Consider the following 24,618-nt stretch of genomic DNA (forward strand, 5'->3'; position numbering starts at 1 on the left):
TGCCATGATTCTGCAGTGAGAATAATGTTTATTGAGAATGGCTCATTACAAACAAAAAATATATATGTAGAAAATTTCTGCAATGCAAAAGATCCCTTTTGTCCCTGTGTGGCTGGAGTGAACAAAACCAACTGTCCAGTGTGGCTTTGCTGGGCTCCCCCCATGCAGGCAGGGGTCATGGGTGCCATGTGCCATGTGCAGAAGTTCCTGAAGCCTGGGTTTTCTCCAGCCTTGTTTTCATGACATGTGCAAGAACAGGTTTGCATTTGCATCCCATTCCCATGACCCTCCCAGGCAGACGGCACTATTGCAGGCACAGGTAGCTTTCTTGTTAATCTTCTAGAGGGTGACCTCTAACTTGTGGCTGGCCCCGGGGACTCAGATGCTGTGACCACCCTCTGTGGAGGCTGCTCTTCATGACAGCCCCACCAGTCATCCAAAGCGTCACTTCTTCATTGCTTTCCTTGATGCGTCTATTCTAACCATAATTTTAGCCAGACCCTTCCTGAGGATGTCCAAATCCCACAGCCGCCACACGTGGTATTCCTGGGTGTGAAACTGGAGAGCTCCCTGGGATCTCGGGCCACCCAACATTAAGGCAAAAGAGATAAGACCAGTCTGAAGACACTGCTAATCTCCGACACCAAGGTGGCTAACCTGTTAGCTAACCAGCTAACAGTGCCTCCCTCTGGGCCAAAGGCTGCATCTGGTGTTGAAGAGCAATAGGCTGGATGGTCTGACGGTCCCTCTTCAGCAGAGCCGGTCTCTGGCCCTCAGACCAGCCACGGTGGGGAGGTCCCAGCTGGCTGCTGGGAGAAGATGCTGAGCCTGTTTGAGTCCAGAGGGGTAGCAGCTGCCACTGTATCGTGCCTTGGCCAACAAGAGACCAAGACACAGGGGGACGGGGCAGTGTGGCTGATGGGGCAGCCCTGCTCCTCTGCCAGACAGCTCATGAGGGGTGGGTGTCCTCGGCTCCTTTGGGAATGATCTAGTTCCCTTTGTTTTTCGGAGATCTGGATTCAAAACCCAACCCCACCACTGTCCTGGACAAACTCTCCCCAGACTGATGGCCAGATTTTGTCTGTAAGGTAGGGTGAGGGGCCCTGGCACTCAGCTACCCCAGCTGTGAGTCCCTTTCTCTTTGAAAGGGAACTTGGGCTGGCTTCTCTGCTCTGTGAAGAGAGATGTCAGTGGTTCCGAAGTACCTGCAATCTCACTATTATTGTCTTACTTGAGGGTAACTCTCACTCCCCACAAGTGGAAAAACTTAATTCTGAAAGAAACCAAACAAGCCCCCACCCCCCAAGAAAAGAAAACAATTTTAAAAGTAGGAAACAGCTCTAGTCCATGCTATGTGCAGTGCTGTGTGATCCTGGGCAGAAACTATTCTTCTCTGTCAAGACAGAAAAGCCTCAACATTCTGTGCAAAAGGTCCTGGCATGAATATTAGGGTGGGTAGGAGGCCAACGGCTATCTCCCATCATGGCCTCAGGACAGCAGGCCCTAGCACCCCAGCACTCAGCCCTGTGAGGCCTGGGGCTCCCCACACCCGGATAATGTGCCCCACTATTGGGGCTTATGCTAGTGTCAGGAGGCCTCATGGGTTAGGGGGGATCTTTGGGACACAGGTGGCTGTGCCTGGCCTTCTGGGTCAGGCATTCTTGTACACTCAGCACTGCCAGCTAGCAAGAGTCAGGGCCCTGTCTACTCCCCTGAGGGCCCTCTACTCTACAGTGCTATGGTACCTAGAGGGTGAGGGGTACGGGGCCCAGGGTCCTTCTGGCCTTAGGCCCAGCCATCTCCAGGGCCCAGAGGCCTCACAACCAGCCAGAGGAACTTGGGTGGGTTCCCATCTTATGGCAGGAAGGAGTGGTGGCATCCACCAAAGGGCCCAGGGAGGTCTGTAGCACTTCTAGGGGTAGGCAGTTCCTAGCAAGGCCTGGAGCAGCCCACAGTCTTGGGGGCCAGAGTTGGCTACATGGTCTCCAAACACGTGGATACCATCCTGACAAGTGGCATCTCCAGGGCTCAGCCCTCAGATCTGTGGGGAGACAAGCTCAAGCTTCTCCTGTGCCCTGGATCTGGTATGCAGGCAACAAGGGCACCCACAGGGCTAGAAGTCCCCTGGGCACAGTTCAAGTCAGATTTGGGGTCCTAGGGGAAGCTCTACTCAGATGCTCTGGGGACACCTCCACCAACCAGCAGGTGCGTAGGGTAAGTGGCAAGATGACACACGTGACGCTGGCAGACAAAGCAGGCATGCCTCCAGCATCAAGAATTCCCTGGGGCTTTGTCACACAGGCCAAGGCTGCAGTTCTGCATCCAAGCCCCAGCAGCTCGGGGCCTGGGCCAAGGCCTCCTGAGTTGGCCAGGCTAGGGTGGGGCAGGGTGGGGTGCGAGGGCCTGGGCACACCAGGCTCCCGCTGTCAGCTGTCCAGGTAGACAAAGAGGATGTCCTCATCTGTGCCGTAACTGGTTCTGGCTTCCTCGAAGTTACTGATGCTGGTGCTGCACATTCCTGCTGGGGGCAAGAAGGGAGAGTGAGGTAGTGGTGGTGGGGGGAGTAGTATACCTGCCTCACTGGCACCCAGGGGAGCTAGGGGAGGTCTGACCTCCTGCCACCTGCCTGGCCACCCTCTGCCACTCATCTTTCACCCACAGGAAGCCTTCCTTGCCGATTTCAGCCTTCATGAGCTCATTCTCTGACCCTTCCCCAGTTTAGCAGATGGAGAAGGTGAGACCCAGAGGGAAAGAAATATGCTTGAGGACACATGGGGTAAGTCTGCTAGAGTCAGGACAGTCCTTTCCAGTCTCCAGGGCAGTGGGGAGCCCTCGCTGCACCTGGAGCAGAGCTGGAACTGGGAAGACTTTCCTTTCTGACGGGTATGCTTGCTGGCTGTCCTGGCAGGGCTAGAGTGAGGAGACCGGGGGAGGCACCCGCAGAATAAGAGTGAGATGGGGCCCACGCAGTGGTGTAGGGCTGGTGGTATGGGAGGGACAGGTGGCCTGACCTGGTGTGTGGAGGCCGGGATGGCCTCAGGTTTACGGCTGATTTGGGCATGGGCAGAGGGGCAGCACAGAAGACAGGAGCCCAGGAGGAGCAGAGGCTTTGGGGAGAAGGCGGGGAGGGAAGTCTTGGCCACCAGGATGAATGAGAAGGAATCAGGGATGGTGAATGCGGCCTGCCCCACCTACCGTCCCCTGCCCGCCTGGCACTCACGGTCGGCATAGGCTGGATTGTTGTAGAAGATGCAGCCTGTGGCCCGGTTGTAGCCGCGCAGCACGATGAAGTGGCCCTGGTAGTCAGGGGTGCGGCAGAAGCAGCGGTGGCCGCTGGGGGCGAAGCAGCAGTACTTGACAGGACTGGAGCAAAGGTCGCAGTGCAGTACTCCAGAGTTCACCAGCACGATGGCCACGTGGCCCTGTGCCAGGTGCTCCTGGATGTCCTGCACGCTCACTGTGCTGTGGGTGGGAGGAGGGTCAGCTGGTGCCGCTGGGCCCCAACCCCCATCTCTCAAGCGGACCCCTGCTCGGATCACAAAGCTTGGGGACCTGGCTCATCTTCCCTCCCTCCTGAGCTCCTTGCAGGTGGGAATATCCTGCTTTGTCACCGTGGCCCAGGCTCAGAGGAGGATTAAGCATGGGACCAGTGCCGGGGTGAGGGTGGGAGGGCTCCGAGGGTGCTCAAGGACAAGCCACTCCCATCAGGTCCTTCCAGGGGTGGCAGGAAGTCGACTCCAGATGGGCCCCTGTCATGGGCTGCTGAAGCGGCACACGGCACCACACCTCCTGGCCTGGACAGTGAATTTTGTTTTTTTGCTGAGCACCCTTCTTAGTCATTTACCCTAAATCACATGCAGTTTACCTTGGAAGCTGTGGGTCCAATGTATTCCCCCAAACTTGAGCTAAGCATGGCTTTGTCAGTTTCAAAACCACATGCTTCCCTGAAAAAGACTAGTTTTCTTTTCTTTTCTTTTTCTCTAAGGCTCCTAAAGCAGAAGGGGTTGTCCAGGAAGGGCCTGGCCAGCAGCCCTCCCAGGGGATCCCCAGTTCAGCAGAACCAGCTGCTCCCTGAGGCAGACTCTTAGAGGCACTGCCCCGTTCAATGCCCCCAGAAGGCAGCAAATCCAAACCAAGAATCCAGAATGGGTGAGGGGCTGTGAGGTAGTAGTCCCCTAAGCTAGGGGCCTCCCCCTGCCGCAGTCTCCTCAGGAGTGGCAGCATTAGCACTACGTGGCCTGGCCCAACGCTAGCCCACGGCCAAGTCATGTGGCAGGTTGGTTTGGTTGCTTCAGCCTAGGGAAACATGCCATCTTTCCATTTGGTCTGTGAAATGAAATAGCAGGCTGGGTTCCCGATGGTATGTATGAGTGCGGGATTTCCACTGCAGAGACAAAGCTGGGGCTGGGCTAGAAAGAAAAGCACCATGCTTCATGGGGTAAATGGGTGCAGAGTGCCAGGTCTGGCTCACAGCCCGGACGAGTGGCCAGTGGGGACCGTGGGCAGCTCGTGCTATTTTTCTCATCCTCAGTTTATTCACATGAGGAATAGGGGACGGCACCAGCTTCCCCCTCAACAAGACAAGCATGTGGCACAAGCCATTAAATGAACATTTATTGCCTTTCCTCCTAGCACGTGCTCGTGTGGTGGACAGGTATGTGGAGACTCTTCCCGGTTTTTTTCCTAACCACTTATTGTGTGGTACCATTATGTCAACGATCCAAATGGAAATCTATGGAGAGGAGGGAGACCTGAGAAGAGTGGTCTAGGGGAGCCTAGCAGGGATCTAAGCTAACCTGCCTGAGCCTGGAGAAGGTCATTAGCATCTGGGGAAGTTACTCCCAGGGTCTGCTCAAATCCTGCCCTCATCTATAGATGGAAGCAGGGAGACCCACAGAAGGTCACAGCAGCCTGTGGGGAGATCTGAGATCCAGGCCTCCCTAGAGAGCCAACACATGCGGTTGTCCTCTGTCACCTTCCATCGCTTTGCCAGCATGTTCCTTAGGCTGTCACCCCTTCAAGAAGGGTTCCTGTGTTCTGTCTCGAACTACCATTCTGTGAGCAGTCTGAAGGCTGGCTGGAGTCTGGCTTGCTCACCACCTGTCCCTCCAGGTTCTTCTTGTGATCCATCTTAGGCTGCAGTTTTGTGTACAGGAGGTCATGTAGTTCCACTTGTCCCCATTTTATGGATGGAAACAGTAAGGCTTAGGAGGGCAAGTCCATGCCTTTGGCCACCTGGGTAGGACACCCTGGTTCTGTCTGACTGCCAAAGTTCCTAGCCTTTCCTGTACGCCATCCTGCGACCTCCCTGAGGACAAGTATGTGATTGAGCAGGCACCCAAGAAAGAGTAAAGGGGGCAGTGCTCACCATTTCTCCACCAGCACCTTGCAAGCCTTGGCTTGTGCAAACAACTGGTTCACCCGGGTCTCCTCTGTGTCAAAGTGCTTCCTGTAGAAGGACTAAAGAGAGAAAGGCAGGCTGGAGGGACTGCCTGTCTTGGCTGCCCTCCCCCCATGTGGATGAAGTGAAGACCATGTGATGGAGGTGAAGATGGTGAAAAGAAGGGAGGAGCCTGGCCTGCTAGGGGAGATGGCCCATGCAGCATGCGTGGACAGAAAGAAAGCTGCATGTGTTGGGGCGCCTGGGTGGCTCAGTGGTTGCGTGTCTGCCTTTGGCCCAGGTCATGATCCCAGGGTCCTGGGATTGAGTACCGCCTCAGGCTCCCTGCAGGGAGCCTGCTTCTCCATCTGCCTATGTCTTTGCCTCTCTGTGTCTCTCATGAATAAATAAAATCTTAAAAAAAAAAAAAAAGAAAAGGCTCCATGTGTCTTTTTTTTTTTTTAAAGATTTTATTTATTTATTCATGAGAGACACAGAGAAAAGGCAGAGACACAGGCAGAGGGAGAAGCAGGCTCTTCGCAGGAAGCCTGATGTGGGACTTGATCCCAGAACTCCAGGGCCGAAGGTAGACACTCAGCCACTAAGCCACCTAGGTGTCCTGAAAGCTCCATGTGTCATGAGCTGGCAGGGTGGCTGGCCAGAGCACACGGAACCACAGAGGAATGAGGAGGATGCTCAGGAGATGGCTAGGCAGCTGAGCTCAGGTCAGCTCCCCCAGCAAGGCTAGTCATCCCTGGGCTGTGTACCCTGTGGATATGAGCAGGAGTCTGTGGTAAATGAGCAAAGGGGGTGGCTGGGCCTATCCAGATGCTCTTCCACTGCTTGCCTTAGCAAGGTGAGGTCCAGGAACATACTTTATTCAGTGTGGGGGACTTAAGAGGGCTAGACCGATCCCCTGTGGGGGAGGCAGGAGAGACCCTGCTCTTGGGCTCTTTTATCTGTCTCGCAGCTACAGTGATTAAGCCAGATCCATCAGCTATCTTCCCCCAGCCTGGAAGGTATAAAGGCAATTTAGGTTGACCGGTGCTGGCCACCATGTGACAACCCTCTTGCCAATGAGGCCAACAGAGACTCTACTCTGCCAAGTTTTGGAGCTGGGGCCAACATGTATCTCTGCAGCAGGCAAGACTTGGGGGGTAAGGGTAGGAGGACAGGAGGTGTGTACTGGTATAATAGTGAGGCTGTCTTTTTCTTTTTCAGAAAGAAAAAAATTTAGTTTTTCCTCCAGAATACCAACTATCCAGCTTGGAGCCATCTGTCCCTGTGACAAGGAAGAAAATGGGCAAGTGGTGGCAGGGTGAGGTCAGAGTGACATGCTCTGAGGCCCTGGACCTGAGACATAGGAGGGATGGATGCAGGAAAGCAGCCTGAGATGCTCCTCTTGCACATCATCAAGTACTCTTGAAGGCAGGCAGCAGGAGTCTCACTGCTCAAATGCTCTGAGCAGGCTACAGCCCAACGTCACCTAGTCTGACCAGATCGAATGTCCTGCACACAGTGTATCTGCTGCTGCTCCCTGGTCCCTACATATCTGTGTGTATGCTCAGGTGTCAATGCCTTGACCATACCCCCTTGTAACTACTGGACCTGAGTGAAAGCCTGGTGGCTGGCCGCTCACCTGGTTCTTGTAGCCCTTGTCAACACCCAGGGTCTGTGTGCAGAAGCGGTGCCTCACGCCAAAGTGGCGCATCAGGTAGGCCAGGTCAATGGTCCAGATGCTCCTGGTTAGCCGCAGCTCCTGCAGGGCACTCTCAAACTCATTGTCGTCCACCTGGCCCAGGTACCTGTGGGGAGATGGGCTGCTGAGGTTGGCTTGCTTATGTGGGGAAGCTGGCTGGGGTCACCCTCCTCCCAAGGCCCCCCAACCATTATCAGAGCTCCCGCTCCCCCAGAAGGCTCCATCCTTTGTCATGAAATCCTGTATCTTGCCTACTTTCTTGGGCACAACCTGAGGCTGCCTGGGGTACCATGTTGGCCTGAGTCAAGGATTCTGCTTCTTGAATCTCTTAAAAGGTTGTGTGACTTAGGGTAAGTTGCCAGACTCTGGCCTCACTAGCTTCATCTTTAGGATGAGATGTTTGGACCACATCAGTGGTTTTCTAAATTCTAGGCACAGAACTCTTTTGCTGAACACTACTTTGCCTGGAATTCTGGGATATAAAACAGGTAAGGGAGAAGCTGCTCTGACGTTCCTGGCAGCTGCCTAAAAATCTCCTAAGAGGAGATGACTACGGTGCTCTTTGCTTGGACGGTCAAGGTTCCTGTGATATTCCCACAACCTTAGTTCAACAGTTGGCATTCTAGTGACAGTCTTCCAGGAGGCCAAGACTGGAAGGTCCCATGTCCCAGGGATGAGGAAATTCTGTGGACCAGACACCTGGGACTTCCTTGGCTATCCCCAGAGCTGACACCTGGAAGGCCTCGTTCCACCCTTTGCTTGTTTTTGCAGGTAAGACCAAGCCTGGTTGGAAGCTGGACCTCCTTTAAGCCCCAACCAAGAAAAGCCATATGGATGATGAATCCCACCCAGGTCTCTCCCTATTTCTCTTTCCAGCTAGAGCAGATGGTGTGGATGGGGAGGGCCTAGGCCTGCCCACTCACCGCAGCACCATCTTGGAGCAGGCCAGGCCGCAGTCCCAGTGGTAGAGCTGCTGGATGATGGGCACAGGCAGCTGCACAAAGTCTTCTGCAATGAAACACAGGGAGGTCACAGACCCTTGGCACTGCAGCTGTCACTGCCACCCCACTGAAGCCACCGTCATTGGCTCCTACCCAGATCCTGTAGGAGTTGTTCAGGGGCCAAAAAACAGCCTTTCAGGTGCCCCAATCCATTCTCCTTACAATAGCAGTAATCTCCCCCAAACATCAGTCAGAGTGGGTCAGCCTTACAACAAAATCCTCCAGTGGGTTGATTCCTCTGTCTCTTAAGACAATGCCTTCATGGCTGCCTCTGCCTTCTCACCTCCCCTCATCCTCAGGAGGCCAACCTGCAGGCAGAACCTTCACTTGCCGTGATCCTTTATGCCCCAGAGCCTTTACACACCTCTTCCCCCTGCATGAACTCTCCTGACTTCCAAGGTACTTGACCTAACTCCTGCCTTTGGATGTCACTTCTCCATGACATTGCTTCCATCTTGCCTAGCACCTGTCCCCCAACTACATGCACTCACAGCCCCACAGGCCTCTCTCTCAGAACATTCTTTTTGGACTTTCAAGGAGGCTGGCACAGGACCAGCCACATGGGAAGTGCTCAGCAGATATTCATGTCTGACTTCATGAGGCCCCTGGAGGTCTGCCTAACTCCAAAGACTCCGGGGCCACCCAAGTGTGAAGTCCATGGTTAGAAGGAAGGGAGACTGTCATGTAATCTGTGTATGTGCAATGCTAACCTAGGTAACCTCTCAGTCTGTTCTCGTCAAACAGTGTGGAGTAGAAAGGTCCTGACCTCGGCATTTTAGCCTTAGCTCTGTCACGGCCTGACTGTGGGCTGAGCAACTGACTTCCTCTTGAGAGACTGAGTCTGGCTATCTCTAAAGTCGGGGACTTTGGTCTGATTCAGTCAATCAACAAATATTTCCCAAGAGCCTAGCACCTGGCATGTGAACCAGAGATGTGGTGGTTAAGTGACATAAACAGATTCCTGTCCTAGTGGTCAGCAAAAACAAGCAAGAGTAAGAGAAAAACAGAAGGCTAGAACTGGGGAAAAGGTGGGGGTGTGCCTTAGAGTGAGAATCAGGGAATGCAAGACAGAGGGGAACAGCATGCATTGAGGAGCTAAGGCGGGAGCCAGCTGGAACGTGGCCTCCTGGAACCTCCTACTCTGGGATCCCACAAATCTGGATAAAGTTCAGCGTCTAAAGAAATGGGAGGGACTTCCCCTCAGCAATGACCACTCACTGCTCATTCATGACACTCATTAAGCATGTGAAACCCCAGCTCACCCTGTTTCCTCATCTTGGGAGGTCTCCGGGGTTTCTCTTGAACCTACAACTCACCTGTGCAGAGCTGCCCCAGAGGCTGGCTCGCCATGCCAACCCTGGCTCCCGCTGCATGCAGCAACCAAAAGGGCCCTGCAGTTTGTCCTGGCCTTTCAACCTGCTGGTCTTGTCTGGGAAGCTTGCCTGGAGTGAGTCCCTAGCTCCTACTCTCTATGTCTAAACTCTCCCCAGCCTCCAAGTCCTGGTTCAGAGGCCACCACTTCCAGTGCTTTCTCTGATCCCAGGCTGGCCACGCCCTTTCCCTCATCTGCACTCTGGGAGGCCAGAGTTCATGCTTTGGCTCACAGGAGAGGACCCTTGCATTGAGCTTGTCTGTGTCCTGCTGAGCTGTTGAACATTCCCAGGGGGCAGGGACCTGTGACTCCTCCTTCACTGCCTTTTACTGGCCTTCCCGCCCCCCCCCCCCCCTTCCTCACCTTCAAGGGCCTGCAACAGGGCCTATGGATGGCAAGATGGCATGAGTGAGTACAGGCCACCTGCTAGCTGAGTCACTTGAGGAGAAGCACTTCATCTCTCCGTGCCTGCTTCTTCTATGAAATGGACCACCACAAATGCCAGCCCATGGAGTGCTATGCGCACTCAGGGTGAGTGTGCTGCAGGTGCTGATGTAAACCCTGCCCTCCATCTAGAGGGCCCTGGCGCCCTGAGCCCAACTGGGCTGGGGCTTTGTTCCCTCCTTCCCTTGACCCCAGAAGCCTCTAAAAGCACCAGGCCATCATTCAAGGCCTTCCCACACCTGTCTCCTTCCAGTGTCATGGATTCAGTTCTGAGGTCTCCGTCCAGCCTGAATTTTCTGCCTATCCTCTGTCCCAAATTCCACGCCCAGTTCCTTTCCCCTCTGTACACAGTAGCCAGAGGGATCCCAGTCCCAGTCTCCCATTGCTCTTAGAAGAAAGTTGTCACCCCATTCCATGGCCTGCAGGGCCCTGCCCAACCTGGGCCCCCACTAGCCTCACCTTGGCCCTTACACCTCACTCACCCAGTTCCAGGTACCCTGGAAAACCCATCAGGCTTCATTCTACCCCTCTGCATGTATAGCCGTCTCTGGAACTTTCTTCCCTGCAGTTCTCGAGGCAGGCTTACCAGGCTGCCCCTTCAAATATTTCCCCTCTGAGAGGCTTTTTCTGATTACGGCTTTTGGGGGAGGAGGCCGCCCTTCCCAGCATCCTGTTTGTTTCCTTCACAGTACTTGGCAAAATTAATGAGAAAAAAAAACAAAACAGAGCTACTCTTTTTCCCCAGAAGACTGCAAGCTTCCTGAAGACAAAGAATTTGCTAATCCTGTTCACTGTTATTTCCAATGCCTACTATCTGATGCTTAGCAGTAATGCAATAAATATTTGTTACAAGAAATGAACCTAAAAAAAAAAAAAAAAGAAATGAACCTATTTTTTTTAAATGAACTTTATTAAACACTCAACATATGCTACAATTTAAGGACACTAAGGATGACTAAGTCCTGACTCCTGCCCTCCAGATTCATAATCTAAAATAATTCCCCCCAATAGGCTGAGTGGAGAGAAAGCTCTGTGCAGGGTGTTATTCTCTAATGATGGAATGCATCTCTTTTCAAGAACCCTTCACTGTGGCCATAACTGCTTCTCTCTACACAGGCTGTTAACTCCCCAGCCTTTGCTCTTGCAGATCCCTTAGTCTGGAATGTTATCTCCCATCTCTGAACAGCCAAATTCTCTGGTCTCTTTCTCACTCTGAGCCCTTCAATAGGAGTATTTGAGGGGTTCGTGTCTGCCTTCCCCACCGGACAGACTAAGACTATCTCAGTGGCAGGCAGGGTTGCACCTGTCTCCCCCCAGCCCTTGGGCCAGAGCAGGCACTCAGACATGTCTGATGAATGGAAGGTGTTTTTCCAAAAAAACCTTATCCCTTGAGATGCCTGGGCCTACCTGTCACAGCAATGCCCCACCCTCCCCCAATCTCCCCCTACTCTGGCTTCCAGACTATAGCCCCTCTGTTCATGGCTCCCTTATTCTGCAGCCCGGGCTCTGGCACCAGCTAGCTGGGTCATCTTAACGGCCAGGCTTTGACTCTGTTTGTGCCTTTCCTATTCCCAGCTGTAAATGTGGCACAGGACAGCTGTTCCCTAGAGTTCTTGTGAATTCCACTGCCCCTCTTCTTCTTGCCCTGATCCTAAAACCCCTGGATCCCAAGGTCCCACAAGGCTAAAGACTCCCAGGTGGCTATCCCCAGTCTTGGCATGGGAAGGTCAGCTCACAGGGATCCAGATATACTACTGGGGGTGAGGGGGTGATAAGGGGAAGCAAGGCCTTCCAAGCCCAGAACTACTGCCAGATGTTGATGCCTGGAGCCAAGATACTGTCCCACCTGAAAGTAGAGTCTATCTGTAGCCCTAGCCTGGCTTCAGGTGGCAGCTGTTGCCCAAAAAAGCAGACCCTGAACGCTTAATTCCTTTCTATTCTATCTGCTCATGTGCAAAAAGTGCAAGTAACAACGGTAACTTACTTTTGGGGATTAATGAGGAATTGCATGTAAACAACTTAGCATAGTGCCTGCTCATGGGAAGCTCCCTATGAATGTGAGCCATTACTCCACTGGGACTCAGAAAAGGCAAGTGTCTGGCCCAAGATCACAGTTAGATAATTGGAAGAGTAGGGATGCAAATCCCAGGAGAGCATCAGACTTATGCCCTGCTGCATTCACAAGAGACCTCTCCCTGGGTGTGACACCAAGGTCCCTGATGTCTTAGGGCCAGGTCCCACAAGCTCTTGACCTCTCCCATGAGATGGCACCCCACTGTAGAGTTTACTAGCACTTTCTCATCAACCCTGAGAGCAGGAATCATTGCTTTTCCCCTCCCCCACTCAGAGAAGCAAACTGAAGCCCACAGGCACTGAATGTCAGTCTTGATGTCTGCCCCGGAGGAACTCGGGCCACCTAGGGGCAGAAGGAACCAGAGGGTCGGTCGAGACAACATGCTGAGTCTGGGAGGCCAGGGTAAGGGGCACATCCATTGCTCCGTGCTCTGCCGGTTTCCTGCCCTAGGCCTCAGCTCCCCTAGTTCCTGGAGGGGCCGCGGGATCTCCTAAGGCGGCTCCAGCAGGACTCTCGGCTTCTGGGGAAGGTGCCGACCTCGCCCCGCACCCAGGACCCTCCCACTGTGACCGCTCTCTGGGCAGACTGGGGTTCCAGCCCTAGGAGTATCAGGAAATCCCCAGTGGCCCGGGCAGGGGGTGAGCGGCCAAGGCGGGAATGTACACCTGGCCAGGTGTCGCTCAAAGCTCTACAGCCCGGCCCGTGGCGGCGGTCGACCCAAGGTCGCGCGGCCGGACCCTGCCCGTGCTAGGGCGGGTCCCCGTCGTTCCCGGGCGAGGGCCGGGCCCTCGAGGAGACACTGACCCGGCTCCAGCGGTGGCCCCGCTGCCTCCGCCTCCGTCCTCATGACCCGGGCTGCGCGGGGCGCCCATGGCCCCGGCCCGGCTGCAGCTTCGGCTCCGAATCGGGCGGGAGCAAGGCTGGTGCGTGTCAGGTTCCTCCTCCGCCGCCGCAGCCAGAGCCACAGCCGCCGCCGCCGCCGCCGCCGCCAGCTCGGTGGGGAGAAGAGGAGGAGGCGGCGGGGCCGCCCCAAGCCCCGCCCCCTCCAGGCCCCGGCTGGGGCCCCGCCCCTCCCCAGGCCCCACCCCTCCGCTGGTTCTGCTGGCCCCGCCCCTTTCCCCACGCCCGGCGCAGCCGCGCAGGCCCCATCACGCCTCGGCTCCCCGGAAGCTCCGCCCCTTGGCCGCAGCGCGGCCCCGAGGCCCCGCCTTCCCACCCGCGCGGGTTCCCCAGAGACTCAGTCCCTGTCTGGCCCCGCTTCGCTGCCAGCCTCGGGCATAGAGCCAGGTCCTGTCCGCACACCGCGGGGCTCCAGGAGACCTGGCGCTGCTTCGGCTTCCTTGAGGGCCGGCCCCCGCTTTGCTCTAAGCCTGTTTCTCTATCCGCACGGTGAGCCAGCTCGCCTTGCTGAGGGCGCCCCTTACCTGGTGGTGCCGGGTTTCAAAGGCTAAATTGTGAGGGGAGGTCCTGGCCCTCGGCCCCCCTGCCTGCTGCCCCAGATCCCCGCCTTGTCGTCCAGCCACTCCCTGGTGTGAGGTGTTTGGAAACGCGAGCCCCCCGCCCCCCGTCGCTGGCTTGAGGATCCGTGTTTCCGGCGGCACCTGGGCCCCGTCCCCAGCTCTCCTTTCCGGGACCGGAACTATCGTACCAGAGCCCACGTTTCCCAGCCGGCGGCGTGAGTGGGGAGCAGCTGCAAGACCGCGCTCACCGCGGAGAAAAGGAAGGGGCCGGGCCCCGCGCGCAGCATCTTGGGAACGCGTGGTATTGTGGGAGCGCGAGACCCGCCATTCGCTCGGCTCACGCCTTGGCCGTCGCCGGAGTTGCTGCGGCCCGGGGAAGGAAGAGTAGGCCGGAGCTGGTGAGGTAAGGCCGGGGCGGCAGGCGGGGGTCGACCCGAAGCACCCATGAGGTGTCTGGGGCCGGAGAAGGATGCGCTGCCCAGAAACACCTGGAGGTTCGGGGAGGGAGAAGAGCGGGAAGCCCGGGTCACTCCAGCATCAGCGTTGCCTCACCAGCGCCTGGAAGCAAGTTCATTAGCTTTCCCCCCAGAGTATATGCTCTTTGTTTTTTCTGTGTCTCTCCAGGCCACGTTTACCGAATATACAGAGAGTGTTCTTGGCTGCGTCCTTCCCCCAGGTCCCATCGGGATAATCCTTTTCGGAGTTGTTTGCATCCCTGCCTCCATCCCCCTTTCAGGCCCTGGTCCTCTCGTGCTTTCCGTATTGGTACAGAAGCTCTACCAGGTTGCCTTCTAAACCGTGTTCGATCCATTTGTGAGCGCTGCTGTCTTTTTTTTTTTCTTTATGATAGTCACAGAGAGAGAGAGAGAGACAGAGACATAGGCAGAGGGAGAAGCAGGCTCCATGCACCGGGAGCCCGACGTGGGATTCGATCCCGGGTCTCCAGGATCGCGCCCTGGGCCAAAGGCAGGCGCCAAACCGCTGCGCCACCCAGGGATCCCGCTGCTGTGTTTTTATTGGATCATTCCTTCCTTACCCGCAGCCCTGCCGTACTTCCCCACCGTCTTCAGCCTAAAATCCAGACTCTTGAGGCTCCTTACCAAGGGGCCCTGCCTTCCCCAACATCATGTTCGCCCTCCTCCCTTGAACACATGTGATGTGTCCCCAGCCTTCATTCGCTCCTCATCGGGGAATACGAAATCCACTGCTTGTTTTCTTTTATTTATGTGGAATCAGCTGATTGCCCTGATGATGTTTTTCCTCCAAGCATTTCCTGCTTATAACACGCTGTTCCTTTGTGAACACTTTATTTTCTGTTTAACCTTGGTGAGGTGGAGTGTCCACAGGTACTTAATTAGTTGAACTAAATGCACAACCTCTTCTAGATTTCCCTGGATCTTTTTTTTTTTTTTTTTTTTTTGTAATCCACTAGAGACACAGAGAGAGGCAGAAACACAGGCAGAGAGAGGAGCAAGCTCCACGCAGAGAGCCGGGTGTGGGACTCAATCCAGGGACCCTGGGATCATGCCCTGGGCCGAAGGCAGGCGATCAACTGCCGAGCCACTCCTGGGTCCCTTCCCTGGATCTTTTGGTCTCTGTCTGCATTGCCCAGTACTTTATTAGCCCAAGGCTGTTGAGCTCTTGAAATGTGGCTGATGTGACTGAAGGAGTGAATGTTTAATTTTTATTTTCTTTCACTTTAAGTTTGGTGTAAATAGCTGCATGTGGACTGTGGCAACTGTATTGAACAGCTCAGGTGTATATCATGAGCTCTCAAAGTGGCGTCATCTGCAACTATGGATTGGCAAATACGGAGTATGGCACCTACGTTTCAGTCCCGTCTCCCAATATACACACAGTGTTGGTTACTGGTTATTTGATGAAGATAAAAGGGTATCTGGTAGCAGGGAAGGAGGTGGAATGCACTTCTCATCCTATTAGCTTTTCCTCTTCACCCCCATTTCTTCACCATCCCACATCTTGTGTGTATTTTCCCAGGTGGGTTCCTCAAACTAGGAATTAAGCTCTTTTTTCTCTATGGGAAATGGCAGCTTTGATATTCTAAGTTTTTTTTTTTTTTTTTTTTTAAGATTTTATTTATTCATGAGAGACAGAGAGAGATGCAGAGACACAGGCAGATGGAGAAGCAGACTCCATGCAGGGAGCCCGATGCGGGACCCGATCCCAGGAATCCAGGATCAGGCCCTGAGCCAAAGGCAGACGCTCAACCACTGAGCCACCCAGGCGTCCCATTCTTACTAAGTTTTATGGGGTGTCAGGCCTTAAGGGAGGCATGATATGTGTCACATGACTTCCTAGGCCCAGAAGAATGAACTAACTGTTGTCTCTTTCACTGTAGAACTCTTTTCCTGCCAAGATGTCTATTGGTGTGCCGATTAAAGTCCTTCACGAAGCCGAGGGCCACATCGTGACATGTGAGACAAACACTGGCGAGGTGTATCGTGGGAAGCTCATTGAGGCGGAAGACAACATGAACTGCCAGGTATCCTGCTTTCCACATGAGGTTATGGGGTAGCTCTGTCTTGGAGCACAGAAACATAGTGATTGTAGATCTTTTTGAAGTTCTTCTCCTTGAACACTTACTTATGGAGTGCCTAATGTGTGCCAGACAGTGTTACACTTGCTGCTAGTGTCTGACCAGATGACCTTGGTGGTCTCAGATGTAGCCAGTGTAATGTAAAGCACACAGCCTTATGTGTGATAGATCTGGAATCAGATTGAAGTCCCCTACCTTGTGTGACTTGGGGAAAGCTTCGTACCTCTCTCACCCTCTGTTCTCTCCTTTCTAAGTCAGGAATAAAACAATACCTCAGCCTCAGCATTATAGTGCAGAATAAATGAGTGAATGCTTGTCAGATGGTGGGAGCCAGTCACTTGCTTCCCACTTACATTAATCTGCTAGGGCTGTCATAACAAAGTTTCACATTGGGTGGCTTAAACAATCACATTTATTCCCTTGGGCTTCTGGAGACAAGAAGTTTGAGATCAAGGTGTTACATGGTTGGTTCTTCTGAGGGTCATGAAGGAAGGATCAGTTCCAGGCCTCTCTCCTTGGCTTATAATGGCCTTCTTCCTGTATCTTCGCATGTGTGTGTCTGTATCCTGATCTCTTTCAAGGACACAAGTCATGTTGAGTTAGGGTTCAGTTACCTCTGTAAAGATCTGGTCTCTAAATATGGTCACATTCTGAGATACTGGGGGGTTATGACTTCAGCAGATGAATTGGGGGCAGTTAAGATTCAGGCCATAACACCATCCATGTCTAGATGCTGAGGCTTCCCTGGGTTTACCTAAGCCTGGTTCACTGAATAAAAACCAGCAGGCTACAGCACAGTTTGTTCACACATCCCCAGGATGCATAAGGCCAGTGGCTCCTGCACTGCTGTCTGCCCTGCCTGCCTTCCTTCCTGGCCCTGGCTAGTTTGCCCTTTGGGGCTGAGAGCATCTCCTTAGCACTTTCTAACCTTTGCTAGAGGACAGCTGGAGTTCATTGTTTGCCATTCAGTGTTGGGTTTTAATAACTTTGTTTTGTTTTTTTCTAAAGATTCATTAACAAAAGTGTGGTGGACCATACACTACAAAGATTTGGGAAGCAGTTAAGAGTGTCTCACCACAACCACAATTGGCATGGACTTTTTTTCCCTAAGAACATGTCTTTGGTTTCTAGACTTTTTGCTGTCTTCTTTCAAAAAGAGTTAGAAGTGAGGGACACCTGGGTGGCTCAGCAGTTAAGTGTCTGCCTTCAGCTCAGGGCATGATACTGGAGTCCTGGGATCGAGTCCTACGTCAGGCTTCCTTGCATGGAGCCTGCTTCTCCCTCTGCCTGTGTCTCTGTCTCTCTCTATGTGTCTCTCATGAATAAATAAATAAAATATTTAAAAAAAAAGAGTTATAGGTAGTTTATTTAAAAAAAAAAAAACAACTATATGATAAGGGGCACCTGAGCGGCTCCAGTCAGTTAAGCATCTGCCTTTGGCTCAGGTCATGATCTCAGGGCCTTGGGATTGAGCCCCAGATCAGGCTCTCTGCTCAATGGAGAGCCTGCTTCTCACTCTCCCTCTGCCCCTCCCCCTAGCTCATGCCACACACCCCCTCTTGCTTTCTCTTGCTCTCTCAAATAAAATCTTGGGGGAAAAAAAACTATGATAAGGTAAAAATGGACAGATAGGCCAAGGTGCAGGTAACTTGGGGTAGACCATAAAGTCGGGTAGGTGGTACCCAGAAATGTAAACCTGAATTGTGCATTTAATAAACGTATATTCTGTTCTAAGCTACTTAGAGGCCCAGCAGAGGGAAATCAGTTCTAAAGTGCCTAGTGTCCTTAGATAAAATACCAGTTGTACAGTTTTCCCTGGCATTCAGATGTGGGAGACATTTTCCCCCCGGACCCTGATGAAAGAGATATAGTCTTTTTTTTTTTTTTTTTTTTAAGATTTTATTTATTTATTCATGAGAGACACAGACACAGAGAGAGGCAGAGACACAGGCAGAGGGAGAAGCAGACTCCACGCAAGGAGCCTAACGTGGGACTCGATCCCGGGTCTCCAGGATCATGTCCTGGACTAAAGGCGGCGCTAAACCGCTGAGCCACCAGGGCTGCCCGAGATATAGTCTTATTCTATTAAATAATGTCATCACCATACAAAATACACCTTCTTTTTGGGTTCTTGTATTTTTTCTTTTAAGATTTTATTTATTTATTTGAGAGAGAAAAAGCAAGAAACAGCATGAGCGGAGAGGGAGGGGCAGAGGGAGAAGCAGACTCCCTGCTGAGCAGGGAGCCCAATCGTGGGGTGGGGGGGGGGCACTAGATCCCAGGACCTTGAGATCATTAATTGAGCTGAAGGCAGACACTTAACCAACTGAGCTGCCAGGTGCCCCTGGTTCCTCTGGTATTTTTAGTGTAGCCTGTTAACACAGCCCTTTTTGATAATGCAAATGTAAGTTATGCAAGCATTAATCCTAGGATGACGTTCTTGAAGGTGCTCAGAGGATGTAGATGCTTTTTTGCATCTGAGGTTTGGCTGAGAAGTCAGGGAGCCTTATCCTTCTGCTCTCTACCCCACAGCTGCAAGGCAGGCATGATCTGCTAGCCAGTGCTGTAGGACGTGGCATCTATAGATGACAGAGCCCCACAAGTGCTGCTTCGAGCATCTCCTGAGGGCCCTGTGTGCATGGGGTGAGAAGGCTTCTGTGGTTCATCGTGTGGTTTTCTTGAGCTGATTTTTGTTTGTAAAGAGATGGGACCCAATGGAGGAGTGTATGGATCTCTTGCCCAGCCTGGGTATGGATGATTTAAAACCAGAGATCCCCAAATGGGAAAGTTTCTGTTCTTGGTTATGTATACTTAACATGGTTTTGAGCATCCTGTTTTTATTAAATGTCAATGAGGGAATGAAGGGATTTTTCTTCAAAATTAAAAAAAAAAAACATATTTCTTAACAAGGAATCTTAGTCAAATATTTGGTAAGATATTAAAAACCAAGGAGGAGTTTTATTTTTTATTTTATTTTTTTAAAGATTTTATTAAAGAAAACGATTTTATTTATTCATGAGAGACACAGAGAGAGAGAGAGAGAGAGAGAAAGAGAGGCAGAGACACAGGCAGAGGGAGAAGCAGGCTCCATGTAGGGAGCCCGACGTGGGACTCAATCCTGGGTCTTCAGGATCACACCGCGGGCTGCAGGCAGTGCCAAACCGCTGCGCCACCGGGGCTGCCCCAAAGAGGAGCTTTAAAGTGAGGAATTATGAGTAGAAATAAGCACATCATTTTGATTTTATAGACCAGCCTATATTTATGTAATCTTTATGGGGCAACTTTTATGGCTGTGGATTTTATTAGGTACCCAGTGTGAAGGGTCCCTTGGAGGTTCTTTTGTAGTCTTAGTGAATGCTAGAAATATTCTCCTGGCTCAATAGTAGTCCATATTCAGACATTTAGGACATCTCATAATTTTTTTATGGTGAAAGTTACTGTATTTAAACATAAAGTTTTTACGAGTCAAAATGTTAATTTCCAAACAAAAGTTAATTTCCCTATTAAAAGTGAACCAAAGTCATGAAATGGCTAATTAACAGAAGAAAAATATTTAAAGTGAACGTTTAACATACAAAAATAATAGCCTTATTAATATTCAGACCTGCACATTGGGAAACAGTAAGAATTTCTACACTTACAAGATGGCAAAATAAAATTCATAATTCTACTAAGGGTTCCTTAACTAGTTTGCCAGTAGAAGTAGGGATTGTTAAATCCTTTCTGGAAGCACATTTAACATAGGTCAATATGGAAAGGTTCCTGTCGTTCGGTGCTGTAGTTATACTTCTAAAATTTGTTTATATTGCGATGCTGTTTTTATTTTTATTTTTTTCCTCAAGATTTATTTATTTTAGAGTGTGTACAAGCAAGGGGAGGAGGCAGAGGAAGAAAGAATATCCCAAGCTGACTCCCCACTGAGGGTGGAGGCTGCCACAGGCCCAATCCCTCAACCCTTAGAACACAACCTGAGCCAAAACTGACTGAACCACCCAGCACCCCTGCAGTGCTGTTTTTAAATGATTAAAAACCTAAAAACAACAGTCATTCTAATGAGTTAAATAAGTTATGATTAAACAAAGGGTACATTACAAATAATATTATTCATCCAAATAACATGGAAGAATATTTAATGTCATGGGGGAAATGCTATTGACATAAGTGGGGAAAAAATACAAAACACAACATGTTCCCAGTTTTATAGAAATGAAGTCAAATTATAAGTGATACATAAAAATGCATTGTTTTTGAGTAAAACCAAAGTGAGTAGTTTTGGTGGAAACTGAGATTGAAAACTTTAAAGTTTTTATTGATTTCTTTTTTTTTTTTTTTAATGATCTCTCTACACCCTCAGTGGGTCTCAGATTCGTGGCCCCAAGATCAAGAGTTGCATGCTTGGGGTGCCTGGGTGGCTCAGTTGATTAAGCATCTGCCTTCGGCTCAGGTCATCATCCCAGGGTTTTGGGATTGAGCCCCACATCAGGCTCCCTGCTCAGCGGGGAGTCTGCTTCTTCTCTGCCTCTCACCACCGTTAGTGTTCCTCTCTCTGTCATAGATAGATAGATAGATAGATAGATAGATAGATAGATTTTTAAAAAAATCTTTAAAAAAAGAAAATTTGCATGCTCTTCCAGCTAAGCCAGTCAGGCACCCCATATAGGATTGAAATTTTTAAGAAAAAAAATTTTTTCACTTCAAAAATTAAGATACGTGTTAAGTTTATGATCATGAAGCACAGTAAAGATTATTTAAAAGCGGGTATGCAACTAGGAGATAAATTAAGTCCTGGAGTTCTAATACACAGTATAGTGATTATAGGCAACAAAACTGTATTATAAACATTAAACTTGCTGAAATACAAGATATTAATTGTTCTCATCACTAGAAGAAATGCTAATTATATGACATGAAAGAGAAGTTAATGTTACAGTGGTAGTCATTGTACTATAAATGTATCGAATTATATACTGTATACCTTAAACCTACACAATGTTATATATCAGTTATATCTCAATAAAACAAAAAGGCCAAAAAAATAGATAAGAGGGCAAATGATCAAACCCAAAATTTCACTGTTCTTTTTTTTTTTACATTTTAAACTTTTTATTTGCATATTAAAAATTGTGCATTCCAATAATTAAAATCATACAAAGAAAAAAATAAAATAAAATAAAATCATACAAAGAAAAAAATGGCACTCTGAATAAACTGCATTTCACAGCCTGGAGAACATCGTGGACCCTCTTAATTTTTACTCTAGATTTCACTGTTGTCCCAGCTTTTTCCTTCAGCAACAAAGTTATTTTCCTTCCCTGCCAGCCAGACAGGTAGATGAAAAGAAGGTTTAACGTTCCTGGTCAGTAGTAGTTCAGATTCTTTGATAAGAGCTGCTGCAGCACAGTCATTTAAATTTGATCCAACCTCACCACATCTTACAAAGTTAAACAGCTAAAAGAAGTAAAGAAGGCAATCCTTGTGGAATGTACAGTGCATATTGGCGGGGCACGCCTCATTACAATTCGCCCGCTTGCTTCTCCTGTTCGATCGCTTCTTTTGAAGGCAGTGGATTCTTCTCCTGTGTTTCTGTCTTCTTCAGTTTTGACTTATCGAATTTCTCAATCTCAGCCATATCGGGTTTGTCAGACATGTTTGCAGAAGACGTGGAGCAAGGCGCATGAGCGAGCTGGTGACGGAAGAGAAAACCGGTACACTCAGTAATCGCTGCCGAATCAATTTCACTGTTCTTAAAGCTATATTATTCCTGAAAATTAGGTAGGAGAGAGTGATAGAGTTCAGAGACTCTAAAGGAGCCAAAATGGTGCTTTTGGGGCTTTGATATAACTACTCCATCACTAACTGTTCAAACCCTATCTTTTCTTTTTTTTTTTTTTTTTTTTTTTTTTTTTTTTTTTTAATTTTTATTTATTTATGATAGTCACAGAGAGAGAGAGAGAGGCAGAGACACAGGCAGAGGGAGAAGCAGGCTCCATGCACCGGGAGCCCGATGTGGGATTCGATCCCGGGTCTCCAGGATCGCGCTCTGGGCCAAAGGCAGGCGCCAAACCGCTGCGCCACCCAGGGATCCCCTATCTTTTCTTTTTTTAAAAGATTTTATTTATTTATTCATGAGAGGGACAGAGAATGGCAGAGACATAGACCAAGGGAGAAGGCAGACTCCATGCTGGGAGCCCAGTGTGGGATCACGCCCTGAGCCTAAGACAGATGCTCAACCGCTGAGCCACCCAGGCATCCCAAACCCTATCTTTTCTTGATTATGGAATAATGGTCTGTGGGAAAATGACCTGTGCATGATTTCTTCCTGTAAAAATGATAACCTCAGAGAAGCTCCCACATGACTATCAGAAAACTGCTCAGAATTAAGACTGGGAAAGTTCTTCAAATTTCTTAATGCAGTGTGGTTGGGAATTTCTTCATACACCTTTTGCTTTTCACGGCATTGACATTTTTGAAGAATATTGGCCAGTTGTTTTAAGGAGTCTTTTGAGGGACGTCTGAGTGGCTCGGCGATTGAGCCTTTGGCTCAGGGAGTGATCCCGGGGTCCTGGGATTGAGTCCCACATGGGCTCCCTGCCAAGAAGCCTGCTTCTCCCTCTGCCTGTGTCTGCCTCTCTGTCTGGAATGAATGAAGGAATAATCTTTAAAATGTCTTTTGATTGAGTTTCTCTGGTGTTTCCTCATGACTGGATTTGAGGTTTTTTGTTTGTTTGTGTTGTTTTGGCTCTTACTGGTAAGTGATTTCTTCTCCTTCTTGGGGTCACTTGGAGGCCTGAAACACCTGTTCGCTCCTTTTTGGTTATATTAACCTGGATAATTTGGTTGAGGTGTTGTGTGGTCTCTCCACTGTATGTTCTTTTATCTTTTGCAACGAAAGAGAATTTTGTGAGGAAGGTTCTTTAAGTAAATATCTTATGAGTATTCTGTTTCTCATGACCACTTCCTCTACCACCCCCATTTGGCATCCTGTGAAGATACTTGCTTGAATCTTTTTACCGTGATGGTTGCAAAAGAATTTTTTTTAAGATTGAGTTATTTATTTGAGAGGGAGAGGGGACTTGAGCTGGAGAGCAGGTGTTTGAGGTGGGGAGGGGCAGAAGGAGAGGAAAAGAGAATCTCAAGCAGACTCCTGTCTGAGTAGGGCTCAGTCTCACAACCCCAAGATTAAGACCTGAGCTGAAACCAAGAGTCAGATGCTTGACCACGCTGCACCGCCTAGGCACCCCAGAATGGTTTTTGTTTTTAATTCCCATCGTCCTTTATATATTTACTAGGTCTGCTTCCCTTTATCAGTATAGGCTCATGGGTTTCTGTTTCATTAAATGGGTTATAATCTGTTACTATCATCATCTTGGTTGGTTTATCCCAAATTTGTCCAGAAGCTGACTCCTTTTGTGTCCTTTTGGTGTGTCCTGGCCATTTTAGGGAGCACATCTTGATCTTCTACAGTAAGATGTTTGTTACAGGCTCCTTTTCCTTCCCTAACCCAGCTCTGGAATCAGCCATTTCTTCAGGTAGCCTTGGTTTATTTTTGGTTGGGAGTAGAATTTAAAAACCAAAAAAAAAATAAAAATAAAAAATAAAAACCAAGATCTGGGGGTGCCTGGGTGGTTCAGTCGGTTAAGTGTCTGCCTTCAGCTCGAGCCATGATCCCAGGCCCCTGGAGCCCCAGGTTGGGCTCCGTCCTCAGGGGGGAGCCTGCCTCTCTCACTGCCCTGCTGTGCGCGTGCTTGCTCGCTCTCTCTCTCTCTGGCAAATAAATAAATAAAATCTATTTTTAGAAACCTCCACAAAAACAAGATCTGGGTGCTGTTAAAATTTTTAACATTTTTTTTTTAATTTATTTATTTATGATAGTCACAGAGAGAGGGAGAGAGAGAGAGACAGGCAGAGGGAGAAGCAGGCTCCATGCACCGGGAGTCCAATGTGGGATTTGATCCCAGGTCTCCAGGATCGCGCCCTGGGCCAAAGGCAGGCGCCAAACCGCTGCGCCACCCAGGGATGCCTAAAATTTTTAAAGTCTTAGTTTAACATGTCAGGCTAGGACCTGCATCCAAAAGACTGTATGCTTAACAGTACCAGAAATTTCCATTCACTGTGTGCCTAGGTGGTACAGTGCATTAAGCGTCCCACTCATTGTTTTGGCTCAGGTCAAGTCATGATCTCAAGGCCAGGAGATCAAATCCCATGGTGGGCTCTGCACTCAGCAGGGAGTCTGCTTGAAGATTCTCTCCCTCTGCCCCTGCGAGCACATGCTCTCTTTCTCTAAAATAAATAAATAATTTTTTAAAAAAGCTTAGTGCCAGAAACTTCCATTCATTCCATGCTTGTTCTGTACCGGGCACTGTGTTAGTGTTTTTTATGTATAGTAGACCTTTCAGTTATCACAAGACCTCTCTGAGGACAAGCTTCCAGATGTCCAGCGTGACCAAGCATGGAAGGAGTGGATCTAAACTCAAATCTCTGTGTCTCAAATCTCTGATCTTAATCATAGTCTCTGAAGGTGAGGTGTATAGTAAACTTGCTAGATCCTGTTGATTCTGAAAGTGTCAGACCTTCACTGTATCAGATTTCAGGCAGGAAGATGAGTAGAAGGGATCAGAGCAAAAGAAGGAG

At 50.1% G+C, this 24,618-nt stretch overlaps 3 protein-coding genes across 9 annotated transcripts in view; 1 reads left to right on the forward strand and 2 right to left on the reverse strand.

Moving 5' to 3' along the window:
* GUCD1 (guanylyl cyclase domain containing 1) lies at window positions 1–13,611 on the reverse strand. Of its 7 annotated transcripts, none has more exons than XM_072803431.1 (6): window positions 13,395–13,611; window positions 8,003–8,087; window positions 7,020–7,185; window positions 5,369–5,460; window positions 3,221–3,462; window positions 1–2,518 (listed from the first exon to the last, which is right to left on the reverse strand). In XM_072803431.1, the coding sequence occupies exons 2-6, from the start codon at window positions 8,011–8,013 to the stop codon at window positions 2,427–2,429; spliced, it is 603 nt and encodes a 200-aa protein (XP_072659532.1). In that variant the 5' UTR covers window positions 8,014–8,087; window positions 13,395–13,611; the 3' UTR covers window positions 1–2,426. The 7 variants fall into 7 exon arrangements, with proteins under 7 accessions (XP_072659532.1, XP_072659531.1, XP_072659527.1 ...); XM_072803430.1 differs by having other exon boundaries at window positions 1–2,521; window positions 13,395–13,534; XM_072803426.1 differs by lacking the exon at window positions 13,395–13,611 and adding an exon at window positions 12,775–13,022.
* SNRPD3 (small nuclear ribonucleoprotein D3 polypeptide) overlaps window positions 13,166–24,618 on the forward strand; it is a 16,159-nt gene continuing 4,706 nt past the window's right edge. Inside the window, exons 1-2 of the mRNA XM_072803433.1 lie at window positions 13,166–13,833; window positions 15,790–15,933. Coding sequence (XP_072659534.1) covers window positions 15,808–15,933 — 126 coding nt within the window. The 5' untranslated portion in view covers window positions 13,166–13,833; window positions 15,790–15,807. The remainder of the gene's footprint in view (window positions 13,834–15,789; window positions 15,934–24,618) is intronic.
* On the reverse strand, window positions 21,376–21,692 carry LOC140619660 (thymosin beta-4-like). Its single transcript, XM_072803435.1, has one exon. It carries the CDS (start codon window positions 21,632–21,634, stop codon window positions 21,500–21,502), a length of 135 nt encoding a protein of 44 aa, XP_072659536.1. The 5' UTR covers window positions 21,635–21,692; the 3' UTR covers window positions 21,376–21,499.

Source organism: Canis lupus, chromosome 27, assembly GCF_048164855.1.
Source record: "Canis lupus baileyi chromosome 27, mCanLup2.hap1, whole genome shotgun sequence".
In the NCBI taxonomy this organism is placed as follows: domain Eukaryota; kingdom Metazoa; phylum Chordata; class Mammalia; order Carnivora; family Canidae; genus Canis; species Canis lupus.